Below are 23574 nucleotides of genomic sequence, written 5' to 3' on the forward strand. Positions count from 1 at the left end.
ACCTATACAAAGAAAACTACATAACTCTACTAAAAGAAATAGAAGGGGACCTTAAAAGATGGAAAAATATTCCATGTTCATGGATAGGAAGGCTAAATGTCATTAAGATGTCAATTCTACCCAAACTCATCTACAGATTCAATGCAATCCCAATCAAAATTCCAACAACCTACTTTGCAGACTTGGAAAAGCTAGTTATCAAATTTATTTGGAAAGGGAAGATGCCTCGAATTGCTAAAGACACTCTAAAAAAGAAAAACGAAGTGGGAGGACTTACACTCCCTGACTTTGAAGCTTATTATAAAGCCACAGTTGCCAAAACAGCATGGTACTGGCACAAAGATAGACATATAGATCAATGGAATCGAATTGAGAATTCAGAGATAGACCCTCAGATCTATGGCCGACTGATCTTTGATAAGGCCCCCAAAGTCACTGAACTGAGCCATAATGGTCTTTTCAACAAATGGGACTGGGAGAGTTGGATATCCATATCCAAAAGAATGAAAGAGGACCCCTACCTCACCCCCTACACAAAAATTAACTCAAAATGGACCAAAGATCTCAATATAAAAGAAAGTACCATAAAACTCCTAGAAGATAATGTAGGAAAACATCTTCAAGACCTTGTATTAGGAGGCCACTTCCTAGACTTTACACCCAAAGCACAAGCAACAAAAGAGAAAACAGATAAATGGGAACTCCTCAAGCTTAGAAGTTTCTGCACCTCAAAGGAATTTCTCAAAAAGGTAAAGAGGCAGCCAACTCAATGGGAAAAAATTTTTGGAAACCATGTATCTGACAAAAGACTGATATCTTGCATATACAAAGAAATCCTACAACTCAATGACAATAGTACAGACAGCCCAATTATAAAATGGGCAAAAGATATGAAAAGACAGTTCTCTGAAGAGGAAATACAAATGGCCAAGAAACACATGAAAAAATGTTCAGCTTCACTAGCTATTAGAGAGATGCAAATTAAGACCACAATGAGATACCATCTAACACCGGTTAGAATGGCTGCCATTAAACAAACAGGAAACTACAAATGCTGGAGGGGATGTGGAGAAATTGGAACTCTTATTCATTGTTGGTGGGACTGTATAATGGTTCAGCCACTCTGGAAGTCAGTCTGGCAGTTCCTTAGAAAACTAGATATAGAGCTACCATTCGATCCAGCGATTGCACTTCTCGGTATATACCCGGAAGATCGGAAAGCAGTGACACGAACAGATATCTGCACGCCAATGTTCATAGCAGCATTATTCACAATTGCCAAGAGATGGAAACAACCCAAATGTCCTTCAACAGATGAGTGGATAAATAAAATGTGGTATATACACACGATGGAATACTAAGCGGCAGTAAGAAGGAACGATCTGGTGAAACATATGACAACATGGATGAACCTTGAAGACATAATGCTGAGCGAAATAAGCCAGGCACAAAAAGAGAAATATTATATGCTACCACTAATGTGAACTTTGAAAAATGTAAAACAAATGGTTTATAATGTAGAATGTAGGGGAACTAGCAGTAGAGAGCAATTAAGGAAGGGGGAACAATAATCCAAGAAGAACAGATAAGCTATTTAACGTTCTGGGGATGCCCAGAAATGACTATGGTCTGTTAATTTCTGATGGATATAGTAGGAAGAAGTTCACAGAAATGTTGCTATATTATGTAACTTTCTTGGGGTAAAGTAGGAACATGTTGGAAGTTAAGCAGTTATCTTAGGTTAGTTGTCTGTTTCTTACTCCCTTGTTATGGTCTCTTTGAAATGTTCTTTTATTGCATGTTTGTTTTCTTTTTAACTTTTTTTTTCATACAGTTGATTTAAAAAAGAAGGGAAAGTTAAAAAAAAAAAAAAAAAAAAGAAAAACAAGGAAAAAAAAAAGATGTAGTGCCCCCTTGAGGAGCCTGTGGAGAATGCAGGGGTATTTGCCTACCCCACCTCCATGGTTGCTAACATGACCACAGACATAGGGGACTGGTGGTTGGATGGGTTGAGCCCTCTACCATAGGTTTTACCCTTGGGAAGACGGTTGCTGCAAATGAGAGGCTAGGCCTCCCTATGGTTGTGCCTAAGAGTCTCCTCCTGAATGCCTCTTTGTTTCTCAGATGTGGCCCTCTCTCTCTGGCTAAGCCAACTTGAAAGGTGAAATCACTGCCCTCCCCCCTACGTGGGATCAGACACCCAGGGGAGTGAATCTCCCTGGCAACGTGGAATATGACTCCCGGGGAGGAATGTAGACCCGGCATCGTGGGACGGAGAACATCTTCTTGACCAAAAGGGGGATGTGAAAGGAAATGAAATAAGCTTCAGTGGCAGAGAGATTCCAAATGAGCCGAGAGGTCACTCTGGTGGGCACTCTTACGCACACTTTAGACAACGCTTTTTAGGTTCTAAAGAATTGGGGTAGCTGGTGGTGGATACCTGAAACTATCAAACTACAACCCAGAACCCATGAATCTCGAAGACAGTTGTATAAAAATGTAGCTTATGAGGGGTGACAATGGGATTGGGAAAGCCATAAGGACCACACTCCACTTTGTCTAGTTTATGGATGGATGAGTAGAAAAATAGAGGAAGGAAACAAACAGACAAAGGCACGCAGTGTTCTTTTTTACTTCATTGCTCTTTTTCACTCTAATTATTATTCTTGTTATTTTTGTGTGTGTGCTAATGAAGGTGTCAGGGATTGATTTAGGTGATGAATGTACAACTATGTAACGGTACTGTAAACAATCGAAAGTACGATTTGTTTTGTATGACTGCATGGTATGTGAATATATCTCAATAAAATGATGATAAAAAAAAATAAATAACCGCAGTGCGGGCAAAATAATTATCGGCCTATCTCACCTCAAGCTCATAAAGTCAATATCAGCAGGAAGAATCTCTGAATAAAACAGAATTTGGGGAATAGTTTTTAAAGATGGTTCAGCAGTTTTCTAATTTATACAGGTGAAGGAAATAATTGATGTATATTCACGGGAAAGAGAATAAATACACCTGAAGAAAACAGAATGTTTCTCATGAGACCTAACACTCTGTCTTGTTTTTTTCCTTTCTATATTTCTCACATTATTACTGCCATTAACATTTTGCTTGGTCTATAGGTCATGAGTGGCTAATTGTTGAGGTGTGGACCAGGTCCCTAGGCGACATATTTGTACTACGAGCAGGTGAATTTAAAGATTGTGGTAATGTTCCAGCGAACACCTAAGACAACATCCGTGCTGTGAAGGGAAATACAACAAGAATAACTAAAGAAATTGACATCCTTTTCCTGACAAATGTCCAGTTCTTAAAGGCAACCTTTTGACACAAGGAATGTGAAACAATGTTAACACGGTGAAGAAATGAATTATACAAACACACACTTAAAAAAAAAAAAAAAAAAAAAGACAGTACCATAAAACTCCTAGAAGATAACATAAGAAAACATCTTCAAGACCTTGTATTAGGCGGCCACTTCCTAGACTTTACACCCAAAGCACAAGCAACAAAAGAAAAAATAGATAAATGGGAACTCCTCAAGCTTAGAAGTTTCTGTATCTCAAAGGAATTTGTCAAAAAGGTGAAGAGGCAGCCAACTCAATGTGAAAAATTTTTGAAAACCATGTATCTGACAAAAGACTGATATCTTGCATATATAAAGAAATCCTACAACTCAATGACAGTAGTACAGACAGCCCAATTATAAAATGGGCAAAAGATATGAAAAGACAGTTCTCTGAAGAGGAAATACAAATGGCCAAGAAACACATGAAAAAATGTTCAGCTTCACTAGCTATTAGAGAGATGCAAATTAAAACCACAATGAGATACCATCTCACACCGATTAGAATGGCTGCCATTAAACATACAGGAAACTACAAATGCTAGAGAGGATGTGAAGAAATTGGAACTCTTATTCATTGTTGGTGGGACTGTATAATGGTTCAGCCACTCTGGAAGTCAGTCTGGCACTTCCTTAGAAAACTAGATATAGAGTTAGCCTTCGATCCAGCGATTGCACTTCTTGGTATATACCCAGAAGATCTGAAAGTGGTGACATGAACAGATATCTGCATGCCAATGTTCATGGCAGCATTATTCACAATTGCCAAGAGATGGAAACAACCCAAATGTCCTTTAACAGATGAGTGGATAAATAAAATTTGGTATACACACACGATGGACTACCACGCGGCTTATAAGAAGGAACAATGTCATGAAACATGGATGAACCTTGAAGACATGGTTTATAATGTAGAATGTAGGGGAACTAGTGATAGAGAGCAATTAAGGAAGGGGGAATGATAACTCAATAAGAACAGATAAGCTATTGTGGGTAAATTTAATGTTCTGGGGATGCCCAGGAATGACTATGGTTTGTTAATTTCTGATGGGTATGATAGGAATAAATTCACAGAAATGTTGCTATATTAGGTTATTTTCTTGGGGTAGAGTAGGAACATGTTGCAAGTAAAGTAGTTGTCTTAGGTTAGTTGTCTTTTTCTTACTCCCTTATTATGGTTTGTTTGAAATCTTTTTTTTTTAATTGTATGTTTTTAAAAAAAAATTTTTATATAGTTGATTTAAAAAAAAAAGAGTCAATTAAAAAAAAATCAATGAAAGAAATATGCAGAGCCCCCTTAAGGAGCTGGTGGAGGATGTAAGGGTGTTGGGCTTCCCCACCTTGATGGTTGTTGATGTGCTCACAGACATAGGGGACTGGTGGTTTGATGGGCTGAGCCCTCTACCATGGGACTTGCCCTTGGGAAGACTGTTGCTGCAAAGGAGAGGCTAGGCCTGCTTATAATTGTGCCTAAGAGCCTCCTCCCGAATGCCTCTTTGTTGCTCAGATGTGGCCCTCTCTCTCCAGCTAAGCCAACTTGGCAGGTGAAATCACTGCCCTCCCTCTTACGTGGGATCTGACAACTAGGAGAGTGAATCTCCCTGGCAATGTGGAATATGACTCCCGAGGAGGAATCTAGATCCAGCATCGTGGGATGGAGCACATCTTCTTAACCAAAAGGGGGATGTGAAAGGAAATGAAATAAGCTTCAGTGGCAGAGAGATTCCAAAAGGAGCCGAGAGGTCACTCTGGTGGGCACTCTTATGCACAATATAGACAACTCTTTTTAGGTTCTAATGAATTGGGGTAGCTGGTGGTAGATACCTGAAACTATCAAACTACAATCTAGAACCCATGAATCTTGAAGACGACTGTATTAAAATGTAGCTTATGAGGGATGACAATGTGATTGGGAAAGCCATATGGACCACACTCCCCTTTGTCTAGTTTATGGATGGATGAGTAGAAAAATGGGGGAAGAAAAAAAAAGGCACCCAGTGTTCTTTTTTACTTTAATTGTTCTTTTTCACTTTAATTTTTCTTATTATTTTTTGTATGTGTGGTAATGAAAATGTCAAAAATTAATTTTGGTGATGAATGCACAACTATATAATGGTACTGTAAACAATTGAATGTACACCTCATTTTGTACGACTGCATGGTATGTGAATATATCTCAATAAAAATGAATTAAAAAAACAACTTTGCTAATTTAATAGTTTAGTTTGCATTTCCTTTGCATTCCTTTAATTATTGGTGAGACTGAAAATTTTCACCACCATATATGCAAGAACAGTTTATATCCTCTTCTCCATCTCCCTGCAAACCTCTTACTTCTTAAATTATTGGAATCTGAGCAGGGTACGGAGTCAGCTTTCTTTAGGGCTACCAGCACTATCTCAGTTGAAAAATTTAGTCTTGAAGGCCCAATAATCAATGCATGTCTAAAACTCTTCAAAATCCCTCTTCTTTTAAGCACAGAAGCCTATCAACTCTTACTTATTTTTGAGAACACTATCCAAAATGATACCTTCTAACAAATTCTTCCCACTCCTCTGAATTTGTTACACAGTGCCCCTCTTTCAAATCTTTTCTTAAATGATTCTCTTTATAAACTGATAGCACTATCCATTAGAAACTTTAAAGAGAGTTATTTTTGGATTCGCTTTCTTCTATCCCCAAGGTGATATTCAATTTACCACCTATTAAGATACATTCTCTCAGAAAGATCTATGCTCATTCAATAAATAAGCAGGAACTTTTGTTCACAACTAGAAATACTGAAGAGCATCAGACAACACCTTTGAGAACTCTAGCATGAACCACAGAGCTTGTGGGTATGTAGTGATGTATAAAAAAATATCAAAACGACAAGAAAGTCAGTCTAGAAGAATTACTTATCATGAAGTCAAAGTGGATATGGAAGGCTAGGCTTGATTTCTCAAGTGCAAGACCATTTTGCATCCCAAATGCTTAACTCAGTTCCTGGCATATAAAGAGAGCAGGGGAAGATGAGAAGCTAGAAGACTTTATTGAGCGCCTACTATGGTTGGGAACTTGGTAATGCTCATTTGTTGACAGAAAGACAGAAAGGAAGCGAAAGAGGGGGAGAAAAGAACCGATAGAACATTCATTCACTTATTGTCTGTGGTTGCCCTGGCGCTACAGTAGCAGAGTTGAGTCACTGCAGCAAAGAAGATATGGCCCGCAAAGCTAAGTTATTTACTGTCTGGCCTTTGACACAAAATACTTGCCGACCCCTGGCTTAGAGAATCACTGGATCAGAAAACAGGTCCCGACTGGCAGATTGGTCAGGCAGGGTCTGCTGACAGGGCTGCTAATGGTCTTCCAATTTCCATCTATTAACAAAGCTTCCTTTGTAGCAAATACATACTTAAAAGGGGTGAGATACTAGGGTGTCTAGCAAAATTACTGTTCTAAATTTCTGGGAGAATGGGGTGCTCATAACGGGCTGAAGCTGACGCGGTGATGTTCATGAGACATGGCAGAGCCTCGTCCCTCTCTTCCCCCCATCCCTCCTGGCTTTTACTATACTCTGTATGTGCTGCACTTTGCCTATTTGGTGCTTTATATTTCACTGTATTTGTGTGTGTTTTTTCTATCTCTCCTCCTCAGACTCTCTGTTCCTTGAAAGAAAGGCCAATACCTTTGGTAGACACCAAGCATGATTGTTCTCTCTGTTTGAGACATTATCAAGACACAGTAAAGATGTGACAAGGTGTTCTAGCAGAAGAACTTGCTCACCCTTGGTCTATCATCTTACGATAAAACTATAGTTAAAAAAAAAAACATGGTTACAATATCCTTTATAAAATAGATGTTCCTCAAAAAAAAGTTGACCATAAAGTAAATTTCTGTTCACTGAGTCATGTTATCCTATGATTTTCATTTAACATAATTTTCAATGTAAAATTAAGAGATACATTCTCAAAGGAAAAGTTCATACCCCAGACATAATAAAAATCAAACTGAAAAATGCAGTAAACTTCTGAAAATCACACAAAGGAAAAATAATTGAAGAATGAAAGTAACATCATACTTAAAATAAGTCACAAAATACAGCTATCATGCTAAACAGAAAATGCTGTACAAGGAACTGCATTCTCGTGAGGACACAAGAGAAGCCGTTGTGTTCTGGGGGCTGCCTGGCCTTTGCAATGTAGCCAGCAGAGCAGGCAGGGATGTGGTCATTCCTCTCATCCATTTTATCCATCAGACTATAAATATTGTTGACTGTCAAGACTTCAAAATCATAGAATACAGCTGTACTTTTGGAAGCCAGTGTTCAATGTGACAATTTAATTTTTTTTCTGAATTGACTGATGTTTTGGCCTGAGTTGCCAAAATTCTTTACCCTAGAATTTGCAGTTAAAAGAATAATGCATTTTCACTTCAATTAGTTAAAAGAAGCTCATTTCATTTTAGGCTAATTCTGTAAAAACAAATACTAGAACAGATACTGAAAATTCTAAACAAAGCACCACTGATCTTCAATGTAATTTGTATTAAATAATAATAATAATAATAACAATAATAATAATAATAATAATAATAATAGCTAACATTTATTCAGCATCCAGCATATGCCAGGCATTGTGCTAGGCACGTCCACAGACTGTTTCACTGAATACTTGCAGGACCTCACTGAGGCTGAGGAAGGCTCCGGGCCACTTTCCAAAGAAACTATGCAGAGTAGTGCCAGCCCAGACCTGGTGCCAGTTGCTTCTATATGTGAATCTGGATATGGTGTAAACAGTAGTCGCTAACTATTTTACAGACTGCATCAAATTTAATCTCTACATTGCCTCATTTAATATAAAGCAGGGTTCCTGGCGTGTGGTCCCAGAACCTGCAGCATCAGCACACATTCTTGGGCCCCTCACAGCTTCACTGATTCGGACACTCTGGGGTTGTGTTCAGCAGTCTGCTTTAGCAAGCTTCCAGGGGGTTCTGATCAGCAACAAGACGCAGAAGAGGAGGGAGCCGGGGATCAGCATGGAAAGGCACACTAAGTAACAGTGAATATAAGGAGACTGACCCTCCAAATAGGGTGAGTTTCAAGAGCCCTCAGGCATTTCAGAAAGAGCTATTTTACATAAATTACTTATTTAATTATAATTTAATTTAATTTAACTACAACTCTTATGTATCAGTTAAAGTTTCCTATGGTCATCTCCTAGGCAATTCTTAAAAAATCTAGTCACAGGTACTCTATGAAAGTGAGAGTAATTAAACTACACTTCTTTTAACATATTACACTTAAATTACCCTAAGTTAGGCCTCCTTTGGATTCATATAAAATAAATTGCCCCTTTCCTCTATCTACTCAGAACTTTGGATCTAATCTGGACAGAAGGGCCAAGTAGTTACATGTTAAAATGGAAATGCCAATCTCTAGGTTTTTCAGGTTAGAGGTAGAAGATGGATGAGATCGGGGCTACCTTTAACATGTACATTTGCACCGGCAATTTCTAAAAGGGGATATTACAAATGGCCAAGTGAACACTACCCTCAAGGATGACTGATGAGGGTGGTGGATGGGGAGGAACCAAGTGGTGAGGCTAGGGATATACTAGAGTGGGCTAATGCAATGCCTTGTTTGCTGATCTCCTGGCTGTCAAGAACATAAATTTTGGTACAGGTCCATGATCCCTCATCTACAATTCCAAATTCCAAAAAGCTCCAAAAACCAAGTTTTGCTGTAACTCATTTGGTGGCACAGAATTTGACCTGATTACGTGCTATTTATAGTCTTTATTTATCCTTAGTGTGAATATTCATATACTTCACTGAGTTAATAAGAAATAATACATTTGACCACAAAGAGCTCCCTATGGAGTTGTTACACAACAAGTAACTAATGTACATTACCACTTATCTAAACTCCAAAAAATTCTGAATTCCAAAACACATCTGGTCCCAGAAGTTTTGGAAAAGAGATTGTAGACCTGTATAGCTTTCTCTCAGGCTCAGGACTCAGCTAAATCCAACCCTACATGGTCAGGTGAATAGACTAAAGCAGGAGTTTTGTGTGTGTGTGTGTGTTGGGACTGTGGGACAGCATGGGTGACAGCAAGGAGACAGCAGGGTCCATCATGATCACAGAAGGCTGAGGAGATAGTAAAGTGCTACTCACTGAGGTAGCAGACTACACTTGACATTCTTGGGCTGAGGTCCAATGCTGCTTCTAATTTCTCAGGTTCTGGGTAAGGGCTCCTATGGCTTTAGGGTAAACAGGTCAAGACTGTGAGGTTTAGTTGGAGAAGCTGGACTGACCCCTGGAGAGTCAAGTGGTCTAGCTAGAATTAGATGTCATGGGTGACTGTAACTACCTAAACACATTCAGTAAAGTGGACCTCTGAATTCAAGAACGAGTCTCTGTCCCAGATTCAGTTTCTGTCCCTAGGAAAGTCAGAAAAACATGTATATTTCTCTATCGTGGCAGTACTGTCAGCATTAGAAACCTGTCTGTCTTTCCAGCTAGGTTCTAAGTTCCTTAAGCACAGGGACCATGTCTTATTCATCCCTGGTCTTTGGCACTTAGCACAGTGCCTGGCACATCATATGCATCCAATAAATGTTTGTGAATAAATGAAAGGCCTAACTAAACTCAGAGTTGCATTTTTCAAATAACAGAAGGCAAAAGGCTGGTTGCATGGGCCTGGGTCATATGTGCACAACAGTGCTGAGTATGAAGATGAGAGAAGGCAGGTAGATCTAGAGATCCCAACTAAGCATTGATTTTCAATGAACTTATTGAAAACCACCATATTTCTACAAAGTTTAACTTATAGTACTCCCCTGAAGAAGGGAAAAAAGTAGATTTTATTGATGGGGAAAAAGGAAAATAAAACTTCTTGGGAAGTTAAAACCTCATTGGAAAACAATGAGGTCAAAAGTAGTCATAGGGTCCAGGAGTCTTAGAGATGAAAAGAACTGTAGAAACCATCTGAAATCTACAGCATTTAAGTGGTTGGTCTAAAGACATATGGTTAGTAATGGTCCCAAGACTGGGACCAGAACCACATCTCCTGATTCCCAGAAGGCACTGTTTCCACACGGCAAGGGGGCACTGAGGGCCTTGACTGTCAGCATTATGCAAGACCATCCTACTTCTCATGGTACTTCCTTGAAAGGGAAATTTTAAAAATGTAACAGTGAAACCTCACGAATATGGCATCTATGAGAATCCGTCCCAAAGAGCTTGTTTCTTAATCAGGTAATGTTATTAAACAAGGTTGGTTACTTAAGAACTAAAACCCCCAACATTTACAAACACTCATTTACATATCAGGCTGCCAAATTAATCAGAGTAAGTGAGGTTTTACTGTGAACAAACAGATAAGAGAAGCTTCTGCATTATTTCAAGATTTTTTTAAAGCCCATGTACTAAAAATCTGTCAAATGTAGCATTTCAAAGTAGCAGGAAATACTTACCACTGACAGCACTTCCCTCTCTTTTGCTACGAGAACCACCACTGCCATCTCTTCCAGACTTTATGCGCTACAGCAATGAGGAGACAAGTTTAAAAGAACAAGTAATATTACTTCTAAGTTGGATTTAGTCAAAGGTAAATTTTTAAAATTAGTAATACTGTGTAATGATTAACTTAAGATTTACTGTTCTTATCACTACTTTTTTAAAAGCTGGGTTAAAATTTATCATTGCTTGAGAGTTCATTCAAAGAAGAACTGAGTTGCTTTGCAAGAAAATGGTTCAAAGCATGCCCTGCAAGACTTTGGATAGTCCTCACAGAATACTCAAAATGTCACTTTAACTTTAAAGTGCAATATAACCTTTGCTTATACAAACAACTTAAAAATCCAATAGTGTTTTCTCGATGTGAAGGTTCAAGGCATAAACATAATAGTTTAAGGATGGGGGAAGAAGAAAGGAAGAAAATCTACAAAAGGGATATTTCCTGCACTGTTCCAAATCCACAATGGTTGGATATATTTTGAAGCGGAAAAAAAAGGTAAACTGGCTTTTGAAATTCCACTTCTAAAATAAAGGCACTTGTAAAATCTCACAAAATACCTCAAATTTGTTAATCTACTTTCTTAGTTCCAAATCCCCTCTTAAAACATAAGAAATATCCCCAAACTGTGATAGTTTTAGGTTTCTTTTTACATTTTATGGTTATCTAAGTGTTAGAAATTGTTGTTATTAACACTGAATCTGCATGAAGTCACACTTCCAAATTTTCATATGAAAAATGATTTGGTTACAGAGACAAGGTAGTCAGTGAACAGAGACAGACATCTTTTGATAAGTATTTACTCTATAATTGGATTAAAACTCCTTAACAGAGGTTGGTATCTTGTTTAGATTTTCAATAATAAAGACCTAATGTCACATTCAATTCAAAGGACAAATTATTACCCTCTGAACCTTGATGACTCCTACATATTCATAAATTATCAAGTCATGGATGAGATTATTGACATTTAGTCTGCTAAAAAGAAAAAAAAAAATTCCTTTCAATATTTCAAGACTCAGTGTCTTTCCTAAATGTAGGGCTTTCAAATATATGTACACATAATTTTTCCTATTAAAAAAGAAATTTCCACCTTGGATTTGGCAATGGATTCTTAGATATGAGTCCAAAAAGCATGAACAATAACAAAAAAATAGATAAATTAGACCATCAAAATTAAAAACTTCTGTACATCAGAGGGCATTATTAAGAAAGTGAAAAGACAATTTACAGAGTGAGAAAATAGTTGCAAATCACTTAGCGTGTATGTGTTGGCTTTACTGGTGAGAATGTAAAATGATGGAGCCTCTGTGGGAAGCAGTTTGGTGGTTTCTCAGAAAGCTAAACATAGAATTACCCTATGACCTGGCAATTCTATTCCTAGATATATATCCAAAAAAACTGAAAGCAGGGACTCGAATAGATATCTGTACACTGATGACCAGAGAAACATTATTCACAATCATGAAAAGATCCAAGTAACCCAAGTGTCACTTAACTAATGAATGGATAAACAAAATGTGGTATAGTCATACAATGGATAATTGGCTACAAAAAGGAACAAAGTTCTGATACATGCTTCAACATGGATGAATCTTGAAAACATGCTAAGTGAAATACACCAGACACAAAAGAACAAATATTGTATGTATCCACTTTCATGACTTCCCAGAATAAGCAAATTGATAGAGACAGAAAGCAGATTAGAGGTCACCAGGGGCTGCGGGTGGGGAGGAATGGGGGCTTATTGCTTAATGGGAGTACAGAGTTTCTGTTTGGAGTGATGAAAATTTTGGAAATGGATGGTGGTGATGGTTGTACAACATTAGGGATGTAATTAATGTCATGGAACTGTATGCTTAAAATGGTTAAAATAGCAGGTTTTATATTATACATATTTTTTACCACAATAAAACTTCTAAAAAGAGAAATCTCCCTTGAAACCCTGTCCTGCTATAATCTCATCCTTCCCTTTGCCTTCATAGACAAAATAAAATCTAAAAAAGATGCAATAAAATAAAATCTAAACATCTACAATCTCATTTTATTTCAAAGCTCCTCAATTTTCATCTATCCATAGATTGGCAATCTCCAACATATATGAGAGACATATGTAATGCTAAAATAATTAAAACTAATAAAGACAAATGTCCATGTAACTTGAAACGCTTTCAAATCAAATGTGAAAAAAGATCTCACAACCTGCCTAAGCAAGCACAAATTTAGAATAGGACAATTTAGGAACGTGAGCACTTTTCATGATCACTATATGCTTATCCCCAATAGATCTGTTCTTTGTTTTTTATCTAGAACTTTCCAATCCCTTGGCTCTCCATCCACCTCCTCCTAACTGGTCCCTTTAAGTCCTCACTTTAAATACAATCACATCAGCACCCTTAAGCCCCTTGCTTGCCTTCCACTCTTTCTGTTTTTTTCACCAAGAGAAACCCAGACTGATTCAACGACTTTGGCTTTTCCTCTCCTACTCCAGGACACTGAGCCCTGCTAGAGAAGGATCACACAGCCAGGCAGCCGAGCGCCAGCCTCAGGCAGGCCCTCCCCACTGCTTGCCAGATTCCTTCCCAGGTCCCAGGTGAACATCTCACACCTGTACCTTCAACCACACCCTGTCCTCTTCACTTTGGGCAAATTACTGTATAGCCTACTGCAAAAATAAAGCTGCAGGCGTCTTACTCAACCACCTACATTTCCCTGACTCTGCAGGCCCCCCTCCCTCCAAGGGTTTGTTCAGGCTTCTGGAATGCCCTTCCGTATCTTCTTCACCAACTCCTGCTCACCTTTAACGTTCGGCTCCATCTCATCTTCCTGAATCCCAGGTGGACGCTCATTTGGTGCTCAGCACGGTAGCACCCACCACACTATGGCAATTCTACCTGTTTAACTTTCCCCCTTGCCTTTTTCCTCGTGGGCAGAGAATGTGTTTTTTATCCTCCCTTCCAAATGAATACCTGTTTGCAGTTGAAAATCAATGAATTTCTCCAGCAACAGTATGAGTCTTGTGTATCAGCCAGTACATTATCCCTTTGGGGCTATAGCAATGATTTTGTGTGGAAGTTACTGAAACAGAGAAGGCAATTTTTCTCGCTCAGGAATGTGGGTCCCCCAAGCACAAGGGGAAAACAGACTTCCTTTCCATGACAGTTCCAGGAAGACGTCAATTTTCCTTGAAAAGTTATATATATAACCCTTCTAGTTTTAACATCTTAAAATAGGAGTTAGGGTCTCAGGGAGATAAATTGTCCTGACACAGAATCAGGTCATCTTCCTTGCTCAGGTCCACACAAAATTCATTTCCTTTTTAAAAAATCCACAGCCTGAATAATTTTATGTTCACTTTAATATTCTTTTCTTAAATCAGATTCCATGTCCTGAGCCAGTATTTGATCATTTGCAAGATGACCTTTTGGGTAAAGCATAAACTTCAGATCAGTGTGTCTAAAAATCACCTGGAGAGTTTGATTCCTGGGCCCTACACCTAGAGGTCTGGGGTGAGGCCTTGGGTTTTGCAATTCTAATAAGCTCCCAGGTGATTCTGATGCTACAGATCTATAGACCACACTCTGTATAGCATTATTCTAAGACCCCAACTCCTAATCAAATATGGTGGGCTGATAGCAAAGAACAATTTAACATAAGCAAGACATGAGTTAAATTTGGGGATGTTTATAATGTTTATAAGCAGAATAAGAATAAATAAGGAATATATATGTAATAAACCGAAAATAATTCCTTCACTCATCATACTTAGCTACCATTCAAAGTCAGAAAGGCCCAGCAGTTGAGAGCCTGGACTTTGGAGCCTGCCTATCTGGATATGAACCCAAGGTCTGCCCCCTAATAGCTATGTGACCGGGAGCGAGTTACTAAACCACTATGGGTCTCGGTTTTCTCATCTGTAAAAAAATAGTGATAAAAATGCCTACTTAATAAGATTAATGAGATGATTAAATCAGTTAAGTAATATAAAACATGTATAACAGTTCCTGCACTTACCCATACAATAAATGTTAACTGTTGTTATTAGTATTAATGTCCAATTAAGCAGATGTAATAAGGTGAAATTAGAGGGAAACTGCAACTAGAAACATGAAGACTGTTAATGTTATTCAGGAAAAGGTTACCAGGCTCCTTACTTCTCCTTCACATTCCTGCTGTCAAACTTCTGCCATCATTGGCATTTCCAGAGGAAAGAAATGAAGACTGAGGGTCAGGCGTGTACTTTTTTAGCAGCTCCAGCTAAAGGTTAAATGTGGTTATCTAGGATGTCCCTGGCTCCAATTACTTGGCTAATTCAATTACATGGTTTGTCTCAGGTCAACAATATGGAATAGCTCTTATGTAAATTATTACGGATGCCATCTAAAGCAAAAACCATAGACTTGCCAGCTATAGCAAGATACACCTGAAAATTAGACTAATCACAGAAAGTTACTGACTATAATAATACCTGTCTTAACAATGTGAAAATGTTTTAAGTAAATCAAGATATATCTGTATAATAGAGTATTATGCATAACAATAATTATAAAGACATTTTAATACTGTATTGTAATACTGTGCTGATAGTACAGTATTTTTGCATTGGGACAGATTCTAAATGAGAAACACACAGAAAAAGCAACAAGAAGTTTTAAGTTCAAGTTTATAAAAGGAGAGCATTCTTAATTCAGTTTATTATATTTTGTTTCATAGCTAACAGTGTTTTATGTGCTACAGAAGCCAGGAAATAGAATGCCCCGCCCTATGGGCTTGCAATCTAAGAAAGACAAATTGAGATGAGATGCACAATAGTGAAATGTGAAGTAAGATCGAACAGAGAAGTTTGATCTCAGATATATAAGAATTCTTTCTTTTTAAGCCTCTTTCCTTGCTCACAGGACCTTTCTTTTCCACTGACCTCTTTCTTTTACTTTGTGTTCATAGGCAATGCTTAAGTGAGAAAACAAGAAGAAAATCTTTCTTTGATGTATGATTTAATGAGAAGCAACTAAGAATAGTAGAATAAACTCTTATTGCACATAGAACAATTTGAGAAATAGGGAGAACTGTGGAAGGGAAGGAAAGAAGCCACTAAGTATGAAGCCTAGAGAAACCAGACAGATTTCAGCGAAACAGAAATGAGAGATTAAATATTTGTTGCAGGACTTTGTAGATGAGGACTGTGACTTTAATTCTAAAGGAAGATTAAGGTATAACAAAATTTGAAGACAAAAATATTAAGGAAAAACTATTCTGTGAGAAGATATCTAAATGGCATTGGGTTTTATATAGATTACAAGGAGAGCAGAGATAAGACATTAACAAAAGAGGCACTCCTAAGGCACTGTGAGATGCTAATAACTTGGACTAATATAAACACTGAATGACTTAAATGCATTAACGGTAAAAACCATAGGATTTTAATAAAGTGTTCTTAATTAAGCCATTAGAGACATATTTTAGTGAGTACAATACATGGATTATTTGCAATAAATAAATCAAGTACTTGTACAAAAAATTATTTCTAAAATTCCTGCAGAGCAACAACAAATGGTTTGTTCCCATGAGTTTTAAAATATTCTCCCAGAAATACAGATGACACGATTAATTTGTACCATTTCTATGAAAATAAGGCTTGCTAACCAAAGGTCTAATCCCTTTCTGAACATATGCAGTAGAAACCCTTATGTTTCATCATAAAAAGGTAGTTTTGTTTTTTCAAAGCATAAATGGATATGAAGAGGTCAGGTCTATGAGAGAAACAGAAGAAAGTGTCCTATATTCAAAGAATATACAAATATTTTGATGGAAAAGGAATTGAGAAGCTGGGTATTAATTAGAAAAGAAAAATACTTTTAATTTCATCCCTATGTTCACTAATAATAGTAAAATTCATTAATCCATATGAGTATTAGTCTATATTAGTTAGCAAGATGAAAGAAAAGAGTTTAACAATGTATGGAAAGAATATAATCAATGAAAAAGAGTAAGTAAAGACAAAAGAAGAAAGGGAGAGAGGAAGCAAATGTAAAGGGGAGTCACAAGTACTGTACGGATTAAAAAGAGAAGGATATCTATAATGATTGAACAAGATACAACTGAGAAAATTAAATGGTAAGCACCAACAAAAATTGTGTAAAGTAGTTCTGAATCTCTTTAAAGGGGAATGTTTTGGTCTTTACCTCTCAAGTTCATTTCTTAGGAACTCCTTGGAATCAATGCTTCCTAAAGTTTGGGTTATGATTTCTTGCGATCTGGATGCAAGGGAGTTAGAAAGCTACTTAGTGTCTTAAAAGGAGCCAACAGTTGGAAGTCTACTAAATCAGAGAGAGTAATACATATACAATTATTTTTCTATTTAAGATTATAAGTAGCAAGAAGTGTATTACATATGACCTATAATTTTACATTATTTTGCGTTCATCATTCAGTGTAATTAAACTACTGATGCTTACTCTGTCAACAGACATCCATGGTTTCATGCTAGGTAGCTTTATATAACAATGAATTGCAAGTTCTAAAGAATGTTCTTTTTATTATTTTTAATGAAATAAATTTAATTGTGATTACGATGATTATGACAACCAGAGCTTCAATTTGTATTAGTTTACATTTTATAAAGTTTTTACACAGGCTATCTAATTTATGTGTTAAACTGGTCTTCACAGGTTTTAACTATATACCCTAGCATGGCATTTTAATAACAACTTGATATTTTGCAAAATTTTTAAAGTGAAAATCTAGGTAGGGCTCATAATGATTTTACAATTGATACTTTAAAAGAGAATAAAACAACTAGATTACATCTTAAAAGCAAAAATATAACCACATTTTAAAGGAAAATATAGAATTTAGAATTTGTCTATCCAAGATAATTAAATTATTGAAAAAGTCCTTCATCACAATACTTAACAATGCCATTTTAAAAAGAGTTAATTTAATTCCTCTCTCAGAACTTTATTTCCAATATGGCAACGTAAGCCTCAAGAATATATTTTCTTTTTATGATGGCAGACACTCAAAAATCATATTAAATTTTTAAATATTCTAGGTTCAACATTAAGAGAGTTTTTTTTTAAAGAAGTAAAAATAAGAGGATTGTTATTTCATATACTGCATGAAAAATAAAAATATACTTAAAGTGCTTCCATGTATATTAATTTTCTTAAAGCTATGCTCTACACATATAATGACACAGTTTAAAGAAAAAAGTACTATTGTCATATACAAGTAATTGCCTTTTATTCTCCCTAGACCATGGTACTCTCCAATTAAAATAAAGACTGCAAATTAACCTGAAAGTTATTTTGTATTGTGGAAAATTACAATTATTTGTCTGTTAGGAGCTATCTACCAGAGACTATTTTAAATGCATCATACCTACTCCTATTGGGAACCTGCTTGTGACAGAATTTTATACTAAAACTAGAATTTTAGTTATTCCTCCTATTATACCCAAACAGAAACAAATATTCCAACTGCTTTTCAGATAGAGGTTCCCAAGATCACTCTTTTGAGCTACAGAAGTTTGACCTTTTGAAAATTAACAGATAGCAGTTTTGGGCCGGTATGGGAGATAGATACCTGTTCCCTTATTTCTTTCATTTTTTCCAATCTCTTGAGTTTTGTTGCATATTCTTGAACTTCTTTTAATCCAATATCTGTGCAGAGACGAACCAAGAAACGCAGACCTAAATTGTGAAAAACATCTTTAGGCAAGTATTTATGCACAATGTTGAAAGCACAGCAAATCAATAAACTCAAACTTTTGGGACATAGAAATGATGTTCACAAATAGTGTTTCTTTCTCTCTGAAGAAATAATGACACTTTCTCTTGTCTAACCTGGGAGAATGGTCTTCCCTGAAAGGGGGTTTACAGGTACTCTCTCCACCTGGCCTGCCTCACCGTGCTAGATCCTAGAAGGAACGCTAGCACAAAGACATCGCCAGAAGAGAATTTTAAAAGGCACATGTGACACGTATTTATGTTCTAGTTTGGAACTTAAATACGCTACTGAATTTACGCTTTATCTGGACTGGCAGTTTCATAAACATGTATTAGGAGTTCTAAGGGGAAGGCGAAGCTAAAAAATAGGCAGTCTGGACTTACTATCATAATAAAAATTACTAATAAATGTTCTTTTGTTTTTTATTGTCATTAGATTCATTGTTTTAATAAATATTCACACTATATGCAAAGCACTGGTTATGTAAAAGAGATCTAGTTTACAGTTATTGCACTTACAGTTGATATTAAATATATGCAAAATAACTACAATAATTGGTGGAAATGCACACCTTGAATTCACCATCCAAATGAAGGCCTAGAACATTACCCACCTTGCCTCTGCCTACATGCTCCTCCCCATCCCGTTCCTGTATCTCCACCCCTGTATTACCATTTCTTTCCTTAAAAAAAAAAACCCAACAAAAAACCTTTTATTGCTTATATACATATTCCAAAATGACATATTGTTTAATTTTGCCTGCTACTGAGTTTTATAAAAATGGCATTATTCTGCATGCAGTCTTCTAGGATTTGCTTTTTACTCAATATTGTGTTTCTAAAATTAGCAACAATTTAAAGACAGGCAGGAGATGTTAAAAACTTTTCATATTTTGTTTCTACTTTTATAAGAATGGACTCTGCCATTTATGGTCTAAATTACTTCAAATATTTTTATTATCTCATTTTAAAATACTCTGCTTTCCTCAATACAACAGCAATACATGATATTGTGGAGAATTTGTAAAAACATTAAGGTACAAAGAAGAAAATAAGTTACCCACTACTCCTCCACCCAAAGACAAAACTAAACATTTTTCTTTCTTTCTTTCTAGGCTTTGCTTGGTTATCAAGAGAATAATTCCAGGTTATTAAGCTCAAAAATAGTTTCTAATGGCTCCAAAATATTTTATCATATGCCATAATTAGCCTCTAGCACTGAGCATTAAAGTTGTTTCTAAATTTTTGTGTGCCTCTCTATTTCCTTGTGATAAAATTACTAATAAGGAATTACTGGATCCAAACATTATGATCATTTTGAAGATCTGGATAATACTGCAAATCTGCCCTCCAGAAATACTGTATCTGTTTATACTCCCATGAAAAGTTTATGAGAACCTCCACTACTTCCTTTTCCATAAGAATAAAACAGGAGGCGGGGCAAGATGGCAGACTGGTGAGCTGTATGTTTTAGTTACTCCTCCAGGAAAGTAGGTAAAAAGCCAGGAACTGCGTGGACTGGACACCACAGAGCAATCTGTCTTTGGGCATACTTCATACAACACTCATGAAAACGTGGAACTGCTGAGATCAGCGAAATCTGTAAGTTTTTGCGGCCAGGGGACCCGCGCCCCTCCCTGCCAGGCTCAGTCCCAGGGGAGGAGGGGCTGTCAGCTCCAGGAAGGAGAAGGGAGAATTGCAGTGGCTGCTCTTACTGGAAACTCATTCTACTGATTCAAACTCCAACCATAGATAGACTGAGGCCAGACACCAGAGACTCTGTGAGCAGCCAGCCCAGCAGAGAGGAGACAGGCATAGAAAAAAAACAACACGAAAAACTCCAAAATAAAAGCAGAGGATTTTTGGAGTTCTGGTGAACACAGAAAGGGGAAGGGCGGAGATCAGGCCTTGAGGCGCATATGCAAATCCCGAAGCAAGGCTGATCTCTCTGCCCTGGGCACCTTTCCTTAATGGCCCTGGTTGCTTTGTCTATTAGCATTTCAATAACCCATTAGATCTCTGAGGAGGGCCGTTTTTTGTTTTTTTTTTTTGTTTTTTTTTTTTTAAATCCTTTTTGCTTTTTCTAAAACAATTACTCTAAGAAGCTCAATACAGAAAGCTTCAAAGAATTGAAATTTGGGCACGTCAAGTCAAGAGCAGAACTAAGAGAGCTCTGAGACAAAAGGCAATAATCCAGTGGCTGAGAAAATTCACTAAACAACACAACTTCCCAAGAAAAGGGGGGTGTCCGCTCACAGCCACCATCCTGGTGGACAGGAAACACTCCTGCCCATCGCCAGCCCCATAGCCCAGAGCTGCCCCAGACAACCCAGTGTGACGGAAGTGCTTCAAATAACAGGCACACACCACAAAACTGGGCGTGGACATTAGCCTTCCCTGCAACCTCAGCTGAATGTCCCAGAGCTGGGAAGGGGGAGCAGTGTGAATTAACAGAGCCCCATTCAGCCATCATTTGAGCAGACTGGGAGCCTCCCAACACAGCCCAGCAGCCCAGAACTGCCCTGGGGGGACGGCACTCACCTGCGACATAGCACAGTCATCCCTCAACAGAGGACCCGGGGTGCACAGCCTGGAAGAGGGGCCCACTTGCAAGTCTCAGGAGCCATACGCCAATACCAAAGACTTGTGGGTCAGTGGCAGAGACAAACTGTGGCAGGACTGAACTGAAGGATTAGACTATTGCAGTAGCTTTAAAACTCTAGGATCATCAGGGAGATTTGATTGTTAGGGCCATCCCCCCTCCCCGACTGCCCAGAAACATGCCCCACATACAGGGCAGGCAACACCAACTACACACGCAAGCTTGGGACACCAATTGGGCCCCACAAGACTCACTCCCCCACTCACCAAAAAGGCTAAGCAGGGGAGATCTGGCTTGTGGAGAACAGGTGGCTCGTGGACGCCACCTGCTGGTTAGTTAGAGAAAGTGTACTCCACGAAGCTGTAGATCTGATAAATTAGAGATAAGGACTTCAACTGGTCTACAAACCCTAAAAGAACCCTATCAAGGTCAGCAAATGCCACGAGGCCAAAAACAACAGAAAATTATAAAGCATATGAAAAAACCAGACGATATGGATAACCCAAGCCCAAGCACCCAAATCAAAAGACCAGAAGAGACACACCTAGAGCAGCTACTCAAAGAACTAAAGATGAACAATGAGACCCTAGTACGGGATATGAAGGAAATCAAGAAGACCCTAGAAGAGCATAAAGAAGACATTGCAAGACTAAATAAAAAAATGGATGATCTTATGGAAATTAAAGAAACTGTTGACCAAATTAAAAAGATTCTGGACACTCATAGTACAAGACTAGAGGAAGTTGAACAACGAATCAGTGACCTGGAAGATGACAGAATGGAAAATGAAAACATAAAAGAAAGAATGGGGAAAAAAATTGAAAAACTCGAAATGGACCTCAGGGATATGATAGATAATATGAAACGTCCGAATATAAGACTCATTGGTGTCCCAGAAGGGGAAGAAAAGGGTAAAGGTCTAGGAAGAGTATTCAAAGAAATTGTTGGGGAAAACTTCCCAAATCTTCTAAACAACATAAATACACAAATCATAAATGCTCAGCGAACTCCAAATAGAATAAATCCAAAAAAACCCACTCCGAGACATATACTGATCACACTGTCAAACATAGAAGAGAAGGAGCAAGTTCTGAAAGCAGCAAGAGAAAAGCAATTCACCACATACAAAGGAAACAGCATAAGACTAAGTAGTGACTACTCAGCAGCCACCATGGAGGCGAGAAGGCAGTGGCACGATATATTTAAAATTCTGAGTGAGAGGAATTTCCAGCCAAGAATACTTTATCCAGCAAAGCTCTCCTTCAAATTTGAGGGAGAGCTTAAATTTTTCACAGACAAAGAAATGCTGAGAGAATTTGCTAACAAGAGACCTGCCCTACTGGAGATACTAAAGGGAGCCCTACAGACAGAGAAACAAAGACAGGACAGAGAGACTTGGAGAAAGGTTCAGTACTAAAAAGATTCGGTATGGGTACAATAAAGGATATTAATAGAGAGAGGGAAAAATATGGCAAACATAATCCAAAGGATAAGATGGCCGATTCAAGAAATGCCTTCACGGTTTTAACGTTGAATGTAAATGGATTAAACTCCCCAATTAAAAGATATAGATTCGCAGAATGGATCAAAAAAAATGAACCATCAATATGTTGCATACAAGAGACTCATCTTAGACACAGGGACACAAAGAAACTGAAAGTGAAAGGATGGAAAAAAATATTTCATGCAAGCTACAGCCAAAAGAAAGCGGGTGTAGCAATATTAATCTCAGATAAAATAGACTTCAAATGCAGGGATGTTTTGAGAGACAAAGAAGGCCACTACATACTAATAAAAGGGGCAATTCAGCAAGAAGAAATAACAATCGTAAATGTCTATGCACCCAATCAAGGTGCCACAAAATACATGAGAGAAACATTGGCAAAACTAAAGGAAGCAATTGATGTTTCCACAATAATTGTGGGAGACTTCAACACATCACTCTCTCCTATAGATAGATCAACCAGACAGAAGACCAATAAGGAAATTGAAAACCTAAACAATCTGATAAATGAATTAGATTTAACAGACATCTACAGGACATTACATCCCAAATCAACAGGATACACATACTTTTCTAGTGCTCACGGAACTTTCTCCAGAATAGATCATATGCTGGGACATAAAACAAGCCTCAATAAATTTAAAAAGATTGAAATTATTCAAAGCACATTCTCTGACCACAATGGAATACAATTAGAAGTCAATAACCATCAGAGACTTAGAAAATTCACAAATACCTGGAGGTTAACCAACACACTCCTAAACAATCAGTGGGTTAAAGAAGAAATAGCAAGAGAAATTGCTAAATATATAGAGACGAATGAAAATGAGAACACAACATACCAAAACCTATGGGATGCAGCAAAAGCAGTGCTAAGGGGGAAATTTATAGC

General features: G+C 37.6%; 1 protein-coding gene across 7 annotated transcripts in view; it reads right to left on the reverse strand.

The window, feature by feature from the left end:
- The window catches only part of IFT88 (intraflagellar transport 88), a 165700-nt gene that overhangs the window by 30356 nt on the left and 111770 nt on the right, over positions 1-23574 (reverse strand). For 4 of the 7 annotated variants that reach the window (XM_037800627.1, XM_037800628.1, XM_037800625.1 and 1 more), the window contains 2 exons: positions 18434-18540; positions 10809-10875 (listed from right to left, as the gene is read on the reverse strand). In XM_037800627.1, the coding sequence (XP_037656555.1) occupies positions 10809-10875; positions 18434-18540 (174 nt within the window). Of the gene's footprint in view, positions 1-10808; positions 10876-11995; positions 13928-17031; positions 17104-18433; positions 18541-23574 lie in introns of those variants that run through there. The other 3 variants (XR_005211244.1, XR_005211243.1, XM_037800629.1) reach the window with 2 other exon arrangements.

This window comes from Choloepus didactylus, chromosome 12 (genome assembly GCF_015220235.1).
Source record: "Choloepus didactylus isolate mChoDid1 chromosome 12, mChoDid1.pri, whole genome shotgun sequence".
Classification (NCBI taxonomy): domain Eukaryota; kingdom Metazoa; phylum Chordata; class Mammalia; order Pilosa; family Megalonychidae; genus Choloepus; species Choloepus didactylus.